Below are 17,394 nucleotides of genomic sequence, written 5' to 3'. Positions count from 1 at the left end.
TCTGTTTTAAAGCATTTTATGTGTTTGTGTCTTTCTCTTCTTCAAATTGTTTGGCACATACTTAAGGTCTATGCTGTTGATTTTCATTAATAATCTTTTCAGTGGATAGAAATATAAATCACATTAAAAACTCCTCTGAAACACCTTCAACTAAATTGAATTGAAATTGCTGCTTTTTTTTTTTTAACTTTAACTCCTTTTTTTTTAAATATTTTTGATGGTTATCCGTTTGACCTGTCAGTGCAAATTAGGGTGATTTTTATTTTTAGAATCTCATTCACAATTTATCTTGTAAAATATGGAGAATCGTTCAAATTTCCTAAAATTTGCGGCAGCTCCTTACTGAAAAGGAACTAGCATTAAATGAGGTCTATGTAATTATATATTTGTATTGCATTTTATTTCAGTTGATTTTTAATAGAAGACATCTTACATTTTCCTTATTGCCCAACCTCATTATAAATGTTGTTTAACTTTGCTTTGTGTAGCAACTTCTCATAAATGGCAAAGTTACAAATCTAGACTCATGGAATTAGCAGCTCGCAGTTATTCTCAAATTATGTAGGACACGGTTTGGTTTGCATAGACGGAGTTATTTTGAAATGCTTTTTGTACATCTGAAAAAATGACTAGAGCTTAGCTTTATATAGCTTTAAATTGGCTGTGTAATGAGATGGAGATACATTACATGCCTTACTTACATCATCTCAAATGACTTTTTTACATTCAGTATAGCAACACACCAAAGCTTTTGTTATCATTGATTAGGAGCTTAATTGAAGCCCCTCCTCAACACACACTCCAAATTGCTTTTTGGGATATGTGTGATGAAGGTAGGCATGAGTGCATCTGTATCTACACTTCGCTAGTCATGTCTATGGTTCATCTAAACAGTTCTTTCTTCCAGTCCACTTGTTTATAGCGTTCTAAGCACTCAAAAAATGCATACTCCACTGTTGGCAGGGAACTGGTACGCTGCTGTCAACTGTTCAGTTGTTGTTAAGATTAGTCTAGGGATGCATAATTATGTGTGTGTGTCTATGCGAGAGTTTATTGTGTCATTTGCGGCTTACACGTACACTTGTCACCAATGTGGTTTTGCAGGAAATCACTAGGAAGCCATCTATTTAACTGGCTGTGTCGAAGCCAAGACACCAAATTTGTTCTTAACCACAACACACATACACAGAAGCTCCAGTCTCCTGAGAAGAGACTTACTGAGATAGTGAATGTGTGTGTCGAGTCATTCCCAGCGTCTGTAGACACGATTTAACCACAGAAACAATTAAAAGCTGATGTCGAAGTAACAGCGACGGGGCTGTCAGCATTTACAGAAACAGGCCCCTTTTTTGTGTGTGTGCCTCTGTCTGGGATTTTTTCCTGCACACATTTTGGTGCCTCCCACAGCCACTTAAGGCCAAGAAAAATCAAAAGCACCTAAATGATTGCAATTGAGACTAATGTAAACCGGGCATTGCTTGCAAGCTGTTTTGCAACCTGTTTAACATATCCCAGTTTTATAACCAAAGTGTTCTGACAGAGTCACTATTCACATGTTTAAAAAAAAAGCCTAGAATGATTTTTGATTTCATAGTTTTGTTCTGAATCATTATTTTGCATGAGAATACAGATGAAGCTTGCTGAAGCTTCCCGTTAGCAGCTACACTGACAGTTTGTAGCCCTCAGGTCAAGAGCTGAGGTTACACAGTTAACGGCTTCATTTTTCAAATGCCAACTTTCTGGAAGGGGAAAACAGGAGCTACACCTGAGCGGTCTACACAGATGTTCTGCAGGTTTAAATATAACACACAAACTTGGGGTGGTTGTTGGTCATAATAAGTCATACAAACTGGTTCTAGCTGCCCCTCATAATTAAATTATGGGCCAGTTCACTTTAAGTCAAACTACAAAACCCTACTTGGTAAAAAAAAATTGAAAGTTTTTGTTGACAATGCGGAGTGTTAGGTCTAACTTTTTAATTTAAAAAAAAAGAAAAAGAAAGAAAACCTTATTTTTACCCCATGACTTATGGCCAAATATGAATCATAGCTCAGCGTGTCTAATCGTATAGGGTTTGTGTTTAATCTCTTTACTTATAGTAATTATTAACAACTAAATGTATAGTTTCCTTTAAGATAACACAACACAGACTCATTGTGGACTGGTTGCATTTATGGCCATGCGTAGTCACCCACTCGAGGCCCGTTCTGAGCCAGGAGAAACCTTGTCCGTGTGCATGTTTTAGGCTCAGCTGGTCCTCTGTGATTATCATGTCACCAACTGCTCTGAAGGAGAAAACCACCAGACCCATTCTTTGTGTGCGGCTTCCTCTATTGTCCTTTAATCGCAGGTTGTAAATCTTTCTGGCCATTTGTGTTGGTGAGAGCTCCTTACCGCCACATGCTCCTTTTGTTACTGTATACGCATGAGCACTCGCCCAGCCTTCTCCGGCTTATTGGGTGGCTGCTTACCATTTCAGTGATGCAGAGAAAGACAGGTATTGTAAACCACTTAATAAGTTGAAATGACAGAGGCGGAGTACACTTGGGATGAAGGAGGGAGGCCAGCTCAGCTGAACAGTCTCGCCTGGCAGCAACGCGGTGAGATGATAGTTGGCAACTGTCCTGCCTGTCGATGTGTGGAGTGTGTCAGAGAGCGGGGGACTGAATGGAGAGAGTGAAACGAAGGGGGTGGGTGTGGGTGTGTGTCCGTCTGCTCAGCTGTGTTGAAAGCCTGCCAGTGTCTGGTCGTCTCAGCTGGGTCTTTTTTATCTGGTCTGTTGGAGCGGTGTCAACAGCCTGAGGGGGATACAGCCTGGCCTGGCATGGCAGAGTCTGGTCTGGTCTCCCAGCAGCTCTCTAGATGAGAGAGCAGCAGCAAGTTAATCAGTGTATAATGCAAGGCACTAACAAGGATTTTATTCCCTCCAGCGGCACACATCTTAATGTATGCACTCAGACTTCTTGAGCGTGAGCGCTTTTTTTGGTTTGGATGTAGTTGGATTTTTATAAACCCTTCAGTCAAACTTTGAAACTTATGACAGTCATGGCTGCTGTATTGGAGTGCTGATTTGGTTTGCTGTGCTCTCTGTTTAAGGCTCTGCTGACAGCTGTTTGGTTTATCTAGCCCATTCAAGTAGATTAAGTTGTGAATGCACTAGAGCTGCAACGATTCGAGTAATCCGATAATAAAAAATTCTCGATAAACATTCTTTGCTTCGATGCGCCGTTTAACACGTGGCTTTGAGTTATTTTGCCCACATTTGTGACGGAAAACAGACCTGCAATAGAAACGTATTTATGACAACATTAAGCCCACACAGCCCCCAATTTTAAACAAAAACCAATAACACAACAGCAGTGATGATGACACTGGCACAGTTTAATGTGGAACTGGAGTCTGTTTACATACCGCGAAGATGTACTCACCATTAAAATATTTAATGGGAGGGGGGAAAAGATGGGGGGGGGGGCATGTGGTGTACTGGACCAGATTAATTTAAAAGCTTTGGGAACATTTTTCAGATTAAAAGTGAAGTAATCAAAGATATTGTGTTCATTAAATTGTAATAATATGTAAAAACATAAAAAGGCATTTTTCACAAGCCCAAAAAAATGGACACGGACCAGTAAAGCTCTGGACACTGAATTATTATTAATATTAATTAACATCTAAACCATTATACATCTGTTTTCAGCAGCACAGAAACTTTGCGTCAGAGCGCAGGACAAACTTCAGAATGCTGATATGCTCACTTTTCTTCATTGCAGCCACCACATTCTCCTTTAAAGGCTTACAGATGCAAATTCACTTTTCGCTTGACTTCTTCACACATAGACCAGCATGCACCCATAAACATGGACACACAACAAATCTGCCTCATCCAGGAGATAAAACTCTGCCAGAGAGAACTTGAGTGTTTATATATTTTTGCATTCAAGACTGTTTTCTTTAAAAAACTTAATTTAATATGGCATGTAAATACAATCAAAGGGGTTTTTTTTTTTTTCAGGGTTTTATTCTGACAGATGTTATATGTAGGGATGGGTATCGTTTAGGTTTTATCCGATACCGGTGCCAAACCGGTACTTTTGAAACGGTGCCGGTGCTTAAACGGTGCTCAAACCGGTGCTTAAAGAATGGAGAACACAAAATTGGTCCAAAAACCTCTCATGTTTAGCTGTTTTTTTGTAAAAAGATAACAATGTAAGCCTTTTCTTCAGCTATAGGGCATATATGGTATCACTCTTGGCTGGAGGCAGTGCTTAAACAATGGAAAAAACACAAACTTTGTCCAAAAACCTCTCATGTTTAACTGTTTTCCACTTTTTCTTTGGTCATTTTAGCCTTTTTGGCCAGGGTGAAGGGAGTATCTGCCATCACACAAGAAGACAGCCGCATGTAACTACGACGGTGTTTGCTAGTTCACCTTACATGCATTAATGTAATAACGTGGTTAGCCTACTCAACGTAAATTACACATGAACAACATTAAGCTACTCACGCAGAGAAGAATGGCTGCTGCTGCCATCATCATCCGTCATCATTTCTGCTACGCTGACAGGGCTAGGGGCCAGGACTCTACTCTTCGGGTTTTTGGGGGATGTTGCTAACTCCGGGTCCGATAACAGGCACCACACCCACAGTAGATGTGCACGGTGTGAGGTCTCGCAGCAAGCTATGAAATACGGCGCATTTCTCGGCTTTTAAAAAAAACGCTACGCGTTGCCAGGTGTTTCATCAGATTTGAGGTGTTACCTCCTTTGACAGTATCACAGTATCAGCTTAAAGCACTTGTTGCAGGCAGCTGAGTTTGCATCTTTTGCTGCGAAGTACAGCCAGACTTTTGACCGCTTCGCCTTGGGCAGTTTTTAATCTGTATCTCTGCTCTAAAAGAACGTACGTACCTGGCCCCGCCTGCTATCCTCGGAAACGTAAAAGGATTGGCTAGAATTGGCTCAGGAAAAAAAAAAAAAAAGCACCGAAATAAAGCGCCGAAATGTGCGCTGCTTTTCGGTCTGGTTACTACCGTTTATGTCAGAACCGGTGCCATCATGGCACCGGACACCGGTACCCATCCCTAGTTATAGGCAGTTAAACTTACAACATTGCAATTTCTAAAATGGAAACCACTTTATCTCTTATCCAATTACTCGATTAATCGGAGGACTAATCAGTAGATTACTCGATTACTAAAATAATTGATAGCTGCAGCCCACAATTAGACCAGTAGTTGTTTGAACTTTGCTGCCTGCTTCTGTGCACCAGAAGAACATGTTTATTAAATCCCTTATTTGTATTTTATAACTATACAATGATGGTTGCAGTTGATTTGATTCAAAATTTTTGTGCCCATTGAAGTTGCTTAATGTCATTAACATTCTGGTTGCTGTAACCAGAATGTTTGGATGCCTTTTAAGATGATACACAGACAGTAAATGGCAGCACCTCTGTCTCTGTGACGGGAAGTTGTAAACAAGGAATGTGAGACAATCTTAAAAACCACAGCGCAATCTCTGGAGCTGAAAAATAATGGCAGTCTGGAAGTGTCAAAAACTGCAGTTTCTCTTGTAACCATTTGAGACTGGCTCCAAAAGCAAGGTAACTCCCATAGACTCCTATGTTAAAATACACAATATTACAGCATTAAAAAGTGTATTTACAGCCTGGTACAAACTAAGTTTTGGCGTCTATGAAGGGTTTTCTTCCTCCTAACGGCTCTGAGTCAGCTGAACTTTTTGTGCAACTCAAATGCTTGGATAGTGGAGTTGGCTGCATTGTTGGATGGGTGTCCCAAATAGAAAGCTGGAGCTATTACTAGCATTTGGAGAATTTTTAATGGATCATCTGCTTAAAATTATGGCTTGTTGTATGATATATGGTACATTTGGGCGTGAAAAACAAATATGCCGTATCAAATCAAAAGTTGAGAGTGTAGAGTCCAAAACCAATGGGTGGCGTCACAGCGGCAGTGTCCATCTTTTATACTGTCTGTGCTTAAAAACCTGTGCAAACTTGGAAGAGGAATGACTGTTTGCGGAGTTAAAGTGGCACGTAACCACCTTCTCCAAGGGTGTGTGGATGTTAACCTGCAGGTGAAATAGGTTGGCGTTAACACAAGCTGCCATTAACACAAGCTGCCATTGGCCACACTGATGTGAAATTGTGTGTTTGATGCCACACATTTCCAATTTCAAATGGTGCTTAACTATGCCCTTTAGACTGTGGCATTGTTTTGTTTTAGTTATTATTATTTAGTGAATTATTTTTAAATTTTGTTGTTGTTTAATCAACTGGGAAATTAGTTGACAGGAACACCTCCAGAGTAAATAACAGGTGCACAACTCCACCCACATATGTGATAAGAGTCGCATATGTGAGACTGCAAAACTGGGTCATAATCTCTTAACATAAATTGTGTTCCTGACAATTTGTGCATATTTGTTGTTATACAAGCTTTTCTTAATAAAACTTCGTAACAATTTCTCTTACAACCCAAAAGGATCTTGAGAACATAATATATGATTAATTACCTGTTGAAATGGCTAATTAAAGAAAAAAGCCAGAGTAGAAAAGCATTTTTCTGGTGACTCATGTTAATTGCTGCATTGTTAGTAACGTTTTCAGTTGTGCCATGTCTACTAACTAGCTTAAGAAAAGAAGGGAGCAGGAAGAAAAATGACTCTGTAGTCAAGAAGTCTTTCCTGGCAATAGCTTGTGTCATGCTGAGTTGACAGGATGCCAGAGCATCACTGTGCTGCTTAGAACAGGACCAGGCACAATTATCCTGGCGCAGCTACGCAAGTGCTTGTCTTGGCAGAGGGGGTCTTGTAATGACAAATTGGCATTGAAATTGAGGCAGAACCTTTTTTTGGCATGTTAAGGCTGTAAATGAGGAGCTAACATAATCCCTCAGGTAAACATTTAACCACATCAAATCAAATGTTTTAAACTTGTGAATGCTTTAATCAATCTGAGTCCATCCCTTCAGGATTCTGGACTGTAAGCGTTTTTGTTTGTTTGTTTTTTTTCCCCGCAGCTAACAACACTGCTCGATTACTGCTGACTTATTGGTCATTTGTCCATATTTTCAGATGGGCCTGGGTAGTAATGGTCCGTTCGGGGCGCAGTCCTATGGTCAGGGAGCTACAGGACCTGGCCAGCAGCTAAACCCTCAGCAGCAGCTCCAGAACAAGTCTGCCCTTGCCAACAGCCTGCCACCCTTCCCTAATGAGCTCAAAGGAGCTGCTGTTACTAGCGTGCCAAACATGGTCAGTACTTTTTAGACACATTCAGATATTACTGTACACAAAACATTTATTTTTCTTGTTTTTTCTTTATAAATACCACTTACAAATAAATGATCTCCTTTTTGGGACCATCTCTGAGTCACACTGTTGAATTGCTGATATTTTTAACTCATCACAACTTTGACATTTGTCTGCCTGTTTCATCCGTGCAGCAGCTCCAGCAGCAGCCGCCTCAGCAGCAGGCAGCGATGCTCCCGCTGGCCGGCGGCGGAGGTGTGGCAGTGCCTTCGGCAGGCCCCACAGCCGACCCTGAGAAGCGCAAGCTGATCCAGCAGCAGCTGGTCCTGCTGCTCCACGCACACAAGTGCCAGCGACGAGAACAGGCTAATGGGGAAGTGAGGGCCTGCGCCCTGCCTCACTGCCGCACTATGAAGAACGTCCTTAATCACATGACGCACTGCCAGGCTGGCAAATCCTGCCAGGGTGAGTAGAAGCATTTGAAATGAAGTGAAGGAAATGAACGATAATTTCCAGATGGACAGTTCATGGAAGTCGACCCCTTTTTACACTGATTGAGACATTAAAGGGTCAGAACAAAAATAGCTTAGCTCTTAGTAAACACCCGCAGCTTTTTCAAGCTACTTTTAACAAAACATTTTTTATTTTATTTGTTTATTTTGCATTTCTCAAGGCCTCTACTGCCCTTAACCACAAAAAAGATGGTCTATTTTATCTATAACTTTATCTATTTGGTATTAACTTGTTTTTACCCCTCCTACCCATAAGAGTAGTAAAACAAATGACATACAAGCTAGAAATTAAAACATCATAACATCACTTTTTTGAGACACAGGATTTTGAGCTACATAGACTGGACTTTCCCCAGGGAAAGAATCTGCACTGGGTGAGATTTCTTTGCTAAGATTCAATATTGGTAACTGAATCTAAGGTTTATTTAATTCAGGTGGTGTTGTGTTGACAGCTGAATTTGTAGATTCAGTTGCTGTGTTACCATTTCAGATGGTAAAATAGTTTCTTGATTATATTTCTTGACTATCCCAGGCATCATAAGGCGAGAGACAGGCTACACCCTGGACAGGTCGCCAATTTGTCACAGGGCTAACGCATAGAGACAATCGATTCACACTCACATTCACACATATGGGCAATTTAGAATCATTAATTAACCTAACCTCACAAATTGCATGTCTTTGGACTGTGGGAGGAAGCCAGGGTACCCGGGGAGAATGTACAAACACAGTGATAATTCTACTTATTTTACACACAAAGCTGATCAGTAGCTGCCTCTAGAAGAAAACTGCTGACATTTGAGGATGCATTTGGGATGGTTTTTTTAGCAGCAGCTTTCTTTTCATTTATTCTCATATTGTGGCCATCTGTGTTGCTATTTTTGGTAGAAGTATGCCTTTTTGTCATCATCCTGAAACAGCGATTTGATTCATGGAATAAATTTTCCATTGGATTTCATTCACAAACATCTTCAGATGTATAAATCTCCATGTAGGAGCCCCTTTGGCAGGAACTGCTTCTTTGAACCTCCTTCTTGGCCAAGTTTCCACAAGCTCTGTGCACCTTGATCTTGGCAGTTAAACCAAGAACACTCACAGAATTGTCCCAAAGCTACTCCAGCTGCATCTTGGCAGTATGCTTTGGGTTATTGTTGTGCTGAAAGGTGAATGGAAAGGTACAAGTGGGTTTTTTGGTTACCAAAGCCGTTCTTGTTTTGTCCAAATTCAGAAATTCCTGCCTTCATGCATCTCATGGTTTTTGAAGCTAGTGTGCTTCTAGAGACACCCAAAGGTTTTATGGTTCATGCCTCTCCATCCTTTGTAAAGAGATACACTGAACTTGATGTTTTGTTTTTTGTCCTCTCTATTTGTTGGATCATGAACATAAAATTGAGTTTCTCAACCCTGTCCCCTTTTGCCTCGGGTACTTTAGAGTTTTAAAAATTCCACAATCGCCTACAGTTTAGGGTTTTTCCTCTTTATTCTATATACAGTTAAGCCCATAATTATTCATACCCCTGACAAATTTTGACTTAAAGTTACTTTTGTTCAATATGTAAGTTCTTTTTTGAGCAGAAATGACACAGGTGTCTCCCCAAAGATAATAAGACAATGTACAAGAGGCATCATTGTGGAAAAAAATATTTCTCAGGTTTTATTTATATTTTAGCAAAAAGTATCATGTCCAGAATTATTCATACCCTTCTCAATAATCAATAGAAAAAAGACTTTATTGGCTATTACAGCAATCAAACGCTTCCTATAATTGCAGACCAGCTTTCTGCATGTCTCCACAGGCATTTTTGCCCATTCATCTTTAGCAATGAGCTCCAAATCTTTCAGGTTGGAGGGTCTTCTTGCCATCACCCTGATCTTTAGCTCCCTCCACAGATTCTCAATTGGATTCAAGTCAGGACTCTGGCTAGGCCACTGCAAAACTTTACTGGTGTTGTCTGCTAACCATTTCTTCACCACGTTTGCTGTATGTTTTGGGTTATTGTCGTGCTAAAATGTCCACTGGTTCCCAAGGCCAAGTTTTTCTGCAGACTGCCTGATGTTGTTGTTGAGAATCTTCATGTATTGCTCTTTTTCATGGTGCTGTTTACTGTGATTAGGTTCCCTGGTCCATTGGCTAAAAACACCCCAAAGCATTAGGTTCCCACCACCATATTTGACAGTGGGGATGGTGTTCTTTGGGTTGAAGGCTTCTCCATTTTTATGCCAAATGATCACAATGATGCTAACATCATTGTGACCAAATAATTCAATTTTTGTTTCATCTGACCATAACACTGAAGACCAGAAACCTTCTTCTTTGTCCAGATGAGCATTTGCAAAGGCCAAATGAGCTTTTGCATGCCTTAGAAGTGCCTGGAGAAGAGGCGTTTTCCTTGGTCTGCATCCCTGAACCCAACAGTGTCCGTTGGACTGTCTGGCTTGAGACATTGCCACCAGCAGAGCCCAGATTCACCAGAATGGCCTTGGTGGTGATCCTTGGATTCTTTTTCACCTCTCTCACTATTCTCCTGGCCAGCACAGGTGTCACTTTTGGCTTCCGACAACGTCCTCTGAGATTTTCCACAGTGCGGAACATCTTGTATTTTTAATAATACTTTGCACTGTGGCCACTGGAACTTGAAAACATTTGGATATGGCCTTGTAGCCCATTCCTCACTTGTGAGCAGCCACAATGCACAGCTGCAGGTCCTCACTGAGTTCCTTTGTCTTAGCCATGACTGTCCACAGACCACCTGCAGAGAGCTGCTGTTTTTCACCTGTTGAGTTGATCAAAACAGCTATTTCCAATTAATCAGGGTAATTGGGATGCTTTAGAACAGCTTTGACTATTTGGAATGGTATGGAACTTTGGATTTTCCCAGAGACTGTGACAGTTTGTAAAGGGTATGAATAATTCTGGACATGATACTTTTTGCTCAAATGTAAATAAAAGCTGAGAAATATTTTTTTCCACAATGATGCGTCTTGTACATCATCTTATTATCTTTGTGTGAGACGCCTGTGTCATTTCCAGTCAAAAAATAACTTGCTAGTTGAATAAAAGTAACTTTAAGTCAAAATTTGCCAGGGGTATGAATAATTTTGGGCTTAAGTGTATGTTTGAAATGTATATTTTGTGATTAGGTTATTTGAGGTAAACTAATGGACGTGTCAGCTTCATCAATTTTAGCAAATCTGCAACACAAAGGAACAAACAGTAAAAACATCTAACTCAATATATCTTCATAATTATTTTCATATATCTCTATTGTGTTTAATGATGAGCTTTTTGTTATTCATAGATGATATATTAGTTTTTAAGTCCAATTTAAGTCCATTTTTATCATATGCAAGTTTGATGGTTGCTGTAGGTCTATTTATCTTAACCAGACTTTGCACAAGGGAAACTCCCACACTTATCGTTGTTTGTGACTAAGTCTGCTCCTGCTCCTTCCACAAGTTGATTTCACTCTGTTGGTGAATTTTTCCTTGTTTGTTTCTGTCTGCTCCTTTCTGTGTCACCCCCAGCATTCCTACCATGAAAAATTCCCCCAAAGCTACTCTCATTTAAATTTGGCTCTGCGTCCTTTGCACAGCTTTTGGGCTTGAATGCTCAAGTTCAATTGCAAGCCAAACACACAAGAGGCCAAGGTGTGTTAAGTGTAAAGGAGTCTGTGTCTGCTCTCTCCATACCAGCTCATTTCCTCTTGGTTTGGATCCTTGCCTCTCAGCACCACTGAAATAACTGTGTAGTGAGATTTTGTTCCCCGACACACAGTTATCACTAACGTTTTAGATTTATCTGATGTCTGTTGGCTCCGTTTATTTTCAAGTGAGAAACCCCAGAGTCTATAGTGTGAGCAGTGTGAGTCGTGCTTGGATTGGCAGTGGACTTAAATATGAGAGCTTTTCTTTGCATACTGAATTTATAAAAAGATACCAGTATGATAGCAGTACTTTGAGTCGTTGCCAGCTCTTTTGGCTTTCTTACAAAAATAATAAAACATAATTATGTTAATTTCTGCCTAGCCCTTGAATCCATGTAGCAGTTTAATGTGGACCAGCATTTACTTAGTGCCAAGGAGCAAGCAAGCGCCAGGTTGTGATTTCTTGTCAGATTAGCTCTTACTACATTAGCCTGGCCAGAGATGAAATGAAGTACCCCGGTTTGTTCAGTTTCCCATTAGGAAATGCAGTGTAGGTCCCCTCTCCACTAGGCTCAACCGGCAGCCTTTCAAGAGGGAAAATTACTGCAGTGGGCTGAAATGGTGAGCTAACTTTTTGGACTGTTCTCCAGTGTCTCTCATTTACTGTGTCAGTATGTTGTAATTTTCTTTTCTTTTTTCTCAGAGGACAAGTAAACAAGAGTGGTGTAGCAAGTTTTTGTGTGTTAGCGTTCTGTGTAGAATTTTCTTATGACCAGTTGTTATGCAGTTTGAGGAAAAAAAAACTTTGCCAAAAGAGGCAAGCTTGAGGTTAGATGGGCAATTAGCCAGTACATTACAGAACCCACTAACAACTGTGAATCATATGTTAAATCAAAGATCCATCAAGAACGTCCGGTTTGAATTGTTCAGCCTGGGTCTTTTGAAGTGATGTAATCTACCACAAGTGCCTTGTCTGTGATAGATGTTGTTCAGATGAAGTAAATCTGCAGCTGGGTATTCTTGGTAAACATAAAAAAGGAGGAGGGAAGAAGCGATGTTGGTTACAGGTTGACTAGTGTGGAATAAAATGAAATTTAATTTAATGTCGTCTTACTGGAATAAATGCAACAACCATAATGAGTTCAAGTTAGTCAGGTTGGATGTGACCAAATATGACAGATGGTATCACAATTTTCAACCTTGTTCCTCTCTCTTCCCCTCTTCTTGCAGTGGCTCACTGTGCGTCGTCCAGACAGATCATCTCCCACTGGAAAAATTGCACTCGACACGACTGTCCCGTCTGCCTGCCGCTGAAGAATGCCAGCGACAAGCGCACCCAACAGCGTAAGTAGCTAAGTAGCGATCTCTGGCCCACCATCGCCTAAGCATTGTCAGGCCACTTATATCCGCAGAAATCCAAAACTAGGCTGAAATTGTTTTCAGAAATTGTTCTTGGTAAGCAAGATACTGAATCCTGGTGAGCTTTCTTTCAACGGCCTCAATTTGTATCTCAGTCATTACAGGATTGGTATATTGAGCTCTAATGGTCACAGTAGTGGCATTTTTAGAAAGGCTTGCTTTCGAAAGTCAGGAGAGTGTGTGTTAGAATTATGTATATCTTGGCATTCAGAGTCAGTCGGGCTATTTATTTCTAGGCCTTTGCTTCTCCGTGATGACTAAAAGCACTCAGCGAATAAGAGTGTAGTCCTGCTGGGCTTGTAATCTGACACACAGGAGGTATAGCAGTGTGATCGAGGGTGAGAGAGGATACAGAGAGCGTGTGCTCATGGAGTCCGACAGAGCAATTGGCTGTTGGGTTATTTACTTCTTCTCTCTACCAGAACAGAGCTGAGTTTGACGCTCTTTCCAACACATACTGGAAGCTTCTGTTGTTCCTGTTTAGTGTTGATTCTCTCATGTACCTGCTATCATCCGGCTGGTTTGCTGTATTTTAGGTCCTATCATCTCATTCTTCTGCCTAGATTACTTGGATTTATTTTATTTTATTTTGGCACCTCATATTTCAACACTTAAAGCATTTTAGTCTTAGTCTTCCCCAGTTTGGCTTGCATGTTAAAGAACATGATGTTGAGGCTTGTGCTCCTGCCAATGCAAATGGTGTAGTTTTTCTTTGTTCTGCCTCATTTGATTCGAGTCTTTGCACTTACTAAGAGACGTTTTTTTGTTCTTTTAGCCCAACCAACACCTGAACCCGGAAAAATATGCTAATACTCTTCCCCTTAAAGGGATTTATACATTTATTCAGTCCCCGGCTTTTTAAAGCATTTAGCCTTACACTAATGTTCTGATTGTATCATGCTGCCGTGTTGTGACTTAATCTTGCTCGAAGTCAAAGCATGCAGATGTATGTGTGTTTTTGTTTTTATCTGTTGAAGTATTCTTTTTAAAAAGGCTACTGCATTTGAATTAATTCTATATTCCAAAAATGTTTCTATTCATATCTTTGTCAGTTGGCTCGTAGTATCCACATGTGCATTTTGTGTACAGACTCATCTTGTTGCAGTATTGGTGTAAGAGGCAGGTTGCAGGTTGTTGCCAATATAAAACACTATGATGTCATGTGGATGTTGTGGGCTGACTTTTTGATATCCCTCCCCAGCCATGCTAAGCTCCCCGAATACGGGCCTCCAGAACTCCATGTCCTCTGTAGGCGTGGGCCAGCCTAGTACTCCCACCATTAGTACCTCAGCCCCCATAGACCCCAGCTCAATGCAGAGAGCTTATGCGGCACTTGGGCTGCCCTACAGCAGTCAGGCCACTGGACAGGCTCCAACCCAGCAGGCTCCAGGCGCAGGACAGACAGCAGGTGCACCAAACACCCAGGCTCAACAACAACTTCCACAGCAGATGAGACCCATCAGTGCACTTGGTAAATTAATTTTTTATGCTTAAAAAAACGACAGTTCATAGCCATATTTTATTCACTGAGTTTGATTTTTAAATCAAGGGAGTGCCGTTTGCTCACTGTATTCTGTATTCACAGGTAACCAGATGGCTCTTGGAAATGCAGCAATGGGTGTGCCCACTTCAGAACAGACAAACCTGCACACAGACTCCCTTCCCAATACACTCAACACTAACAAGTTAGTCTCTGTCAAGTATAATAACAATAATTACATTGCATCTATTAAAAGTTCTTGTTGGCCTGTTTGTTTGGGGGGTTTTTTAGGGTTTCTTTTTAAATTATAATTTTTTTTTTAGTTTTAAAATTGAGTAACCATAGGAATAGATATTCATGGCTGTGTGATTTCTAAATTTTCTCCATTTGCATCTACAGTCAGCTGCTGTCAGACGGGTCAGCTGTGGGCTCAATGAGCAGCCTACCCACAGCAGCACCTGTCTCTGCCACAGGCTCCAGGAAAGCCTGGCATGAGCACGTCACTCAGGACTTGCGCAATCACCTCGTACACAAACTGTAAGTGTATACCTCTGCTGGAGAGAGCCAACTGTTACCTGTTAGTCACCTTTTGATTTTGTTTTTCAAGGCTATATTTGCTTATCTTGTGTTTTCCTGCGACAGAGTACAAGCCATATTCCCTACCCCTGATCCGGCAGCTTTGAAGGACAGACGAATGGAGAACTTAGTGGCCTACGCCAGAAAGGTGGAAGGTGATATGTATGAGTCGGCTAACAGCCGGGTAAGTATCCTGAAAAACCGCATCAGGCAGGGACTGACTTGAATTGCTCAACTTGACACGTTCAAGATCAAACGCTTTTCAAAGGCTTTTACCATAGCTCAAAATTTCACAGAATATGCCTTTTCCCTCAATGTTTAACATTGCCTTTCTCCATCCCTCCAACCTTCTTCCTTTTAGGACGAGTACTATCACTTCTTGGCTGAGAAAATATACAAAATCCAAAAGGAGTTGGAGGAGAAGAGGCGTTCAAGGCTTCAGAAACAGATCATCAACCAGGCACCTATGGCTGCCCAGGGAACCCAGCAACCAGTCCTAGCCCAGCCCAATGCCTTGGGCCCACGCCCACAGAGTAAGTGTAAGATTATATGAACATGTTTTGGGTAAAATCTCATTGTTTTCAAATTGATTTAGTTACCAGTTAGGGTTATATACAGCCTGTCTAAATTTGAAAGGCTTATGGCAGAATCACAAATTGTACTTTTAGTCATGTTTGTATGCCCAGAGTCTTGATCCATACTGCCCTGTTATATATGTGCATTAACAGGTCTAATCACCTTCAATAGCTCCCCCCCACCCTAGTCTAAAATTGAAAATGGATATATGAGCTGAGCTCAGTGAGCAGCCTACCCACAGCAGTATCTGTCTCTGACGTTGCAGTTTATTTATTGCAGTTTATTTTTAATTGTTATTGTTGTTGTTTTTTTAACAGTAAGTATCTTTGTACAAGTTGTTTTGTTTTGTTTTTCCAGATGGACCTGTTCCTCTTCCCAACATGCCAAATCAGATCATGAGTCGCATGCAGGTTTCACAAGGTACATTTTTAATAATGCATATTGGAGTTTGAGCCTGCACAAAAAGTGAAATAGCCAGACATGCTTACTATTACTAACACTGCATAAAAAGTATGGTACAGGAAATGATGAGCATTAGGCTACGTTCACACTGCAGGCGAAAGCGCATCAAATCCGATTTTTTTTGACCCAATGCGACCCATATCCGATCTTGGTATGACAGTGTGAACGGCACAAATCCGATATTTTCAAATCCGATCTGGGTCACTTTCGTATGTGGTACTGAATCCGATACATATCCGATGTTTTAGAAAGCGACTGCTGTTTGAACGGTCATGTCGCATTAAATCCGTCTTTTTTTTCATCTACATTATTTTGTAAATAACAAAATAACTTAAAGCAAAAATTGGGAAACGTAAAGTCCGAAGTCTTTATATTAAGGGCCATCAGTCAAACAATATTGTTTGCTCTGGGTCTAAACAGAGCGAGTTGTGTGTGACGTCTTCTTTTGCGCATGCGGGCCGCTTTGATCGTTCACACTAGAGCACGTTTGCTGTCGCATTTTATTTGTAGTGTGAACAAGCAGACAAAAAAATCGGATTTGATCAAAAAATCGGAATTGAGCATTAAGACCTGCAGTGTGAACGTAGCCTTAGACAAGAGAGGCAAGAAGAAGAATGGGGATGTTACAGTTGAATGAAATCAGGAAAAATCTTTCTCTACCAGCTTGGCTTTGGCTCACATTTCTTTACTCTTATTTTTTTTGTGCCAATTTCTAAAATGTCTGATTCACTCCTCTGTACAGGAATCAACCAGTTCAACCACATGACTTTACCCAATCCCCAGATGTCTCAAGCACCAATGGGAGCCCGAGCTGCCTCACCCATGAATCACCCCCAACAGATGAACATAAACTCAGTCCCAGCGGTAAGGGGGCAAAACGGGGGCCACAAAAATCACACCCACGCATGGGGCAGACACGTAACATGAGCTGGCACCCAGTTACACACTCTCGAGGAATGCATAAGTTAACTTAAGTGTATAAATAATATTACTGCACCTAGTAATATCTTCTTTCCTGCCTCGTAGATGGGAATGTCTCCCTCTAGGATGCCCCAGGCCCAGGCCATGATCGCTGGACACAGCGGAGGAAACATGGTGGGTCAGACTGCCAACCAGGGTCAGTTTTTGCCTCAGAACCAGTTTCCTCCAGGATCTGCTCCAGTTGCTGCAACGGGTGCGATGAATGTCACAGTGGTGCCAGGCATGAGTCAGCCACAGGCACAGGCTGCTGTCACTCAGGTGAGACATGAAGGAGGTGGAGCTGTAGTTACCTGAGCCCCATAATGGATTTGGATTGGCTGATTTCTGTAGAGTTGTTCAGAATCATGCTAATTGCAACTAGTTGCTGAAGAACTAAACTCAAATTACTTTAACCATTCATACAACACACTAATTGCTCTTAAATTGTTCTTTTACCAATCACAAGGTTCTCTCTAAACCCCAAATTGTGTGCTATG

The 17,394-nt window shown here is 41.1% G+C and overlaps 1 protein-coding gene across 4 annotated transcripts in view; it reads left to right on the top strand.

The window, feature by feature from the left end:
* The window catches only part of crebbpa (CREB binding protein a), a 41,436-nt gene that overhangs the window by 10,747 nt on the left and 13,295 nt on the right, over positions 1-17,394 (top strand). For 3 of the 4 annotated variants that reach the window (XM_031727474.2, XM_039613544.1, XM_039613543.1), the window contains exons 3-13: positions 7,095-7,271; positions 7,463-7,733; positions 12,655-12,768; positions 14,045-14,314; positions 14,429-14,528; positions 14,723-14,860; positions 14,966-15,083; positions 15,261-15,432; positions 15,833-15,895; positions 16,680-16,801; positions 16,964-17,176. In XM_031727474.2, the coding sequence (XP_031583334.1) occupies positions 7,095-7,271; positions 7,463-7,733; positions 12,655-12,768; positions 14,045-14,314; positions 14,429-14,528; positions 14,723-14,860; positions 14,966-15,083; positions 15,261-15,432; positions 15,833-15,895; positions 16,680-16,801; positions 16,964-17,176 (1,758 nt within the window). The remainder of the gene's footprint in view (positions 1-7,094; positions 7,272-7,462; positions 7,734-12,654; positions 12,769-14,044; positions 14,315-14,428; positions 14,529-14,722; positions 14,861-14,965; positions 15,084-15,260; positions 15,433-15,832; positions 15,896-16,679; positions 16,802-16,963; positions 17,177-17,394) is intronic. The other variant, XM_039613545.1, reaches the window with a different exon arrangement.

Source organism: Oreochromis aureus, linkage group 6 (genome assembly GCF_013358895.1).
Source record: "Oreochromis aureus strain Israel breed Guangdong linkage group 6, ZZ_aureus, whole genome shotgun sequence".
NCBI lineage: Eukaryota > Metazoa > Chordata > Actinopteri > Cichliformes > Cichlidae > Oreochromis > Oreochromis aureus.
The sequence above is the reverse complement of the archived record's forward strand: the minus strand, read 5'-3'. Positions and strand labels throughout refer to the sequence as shown.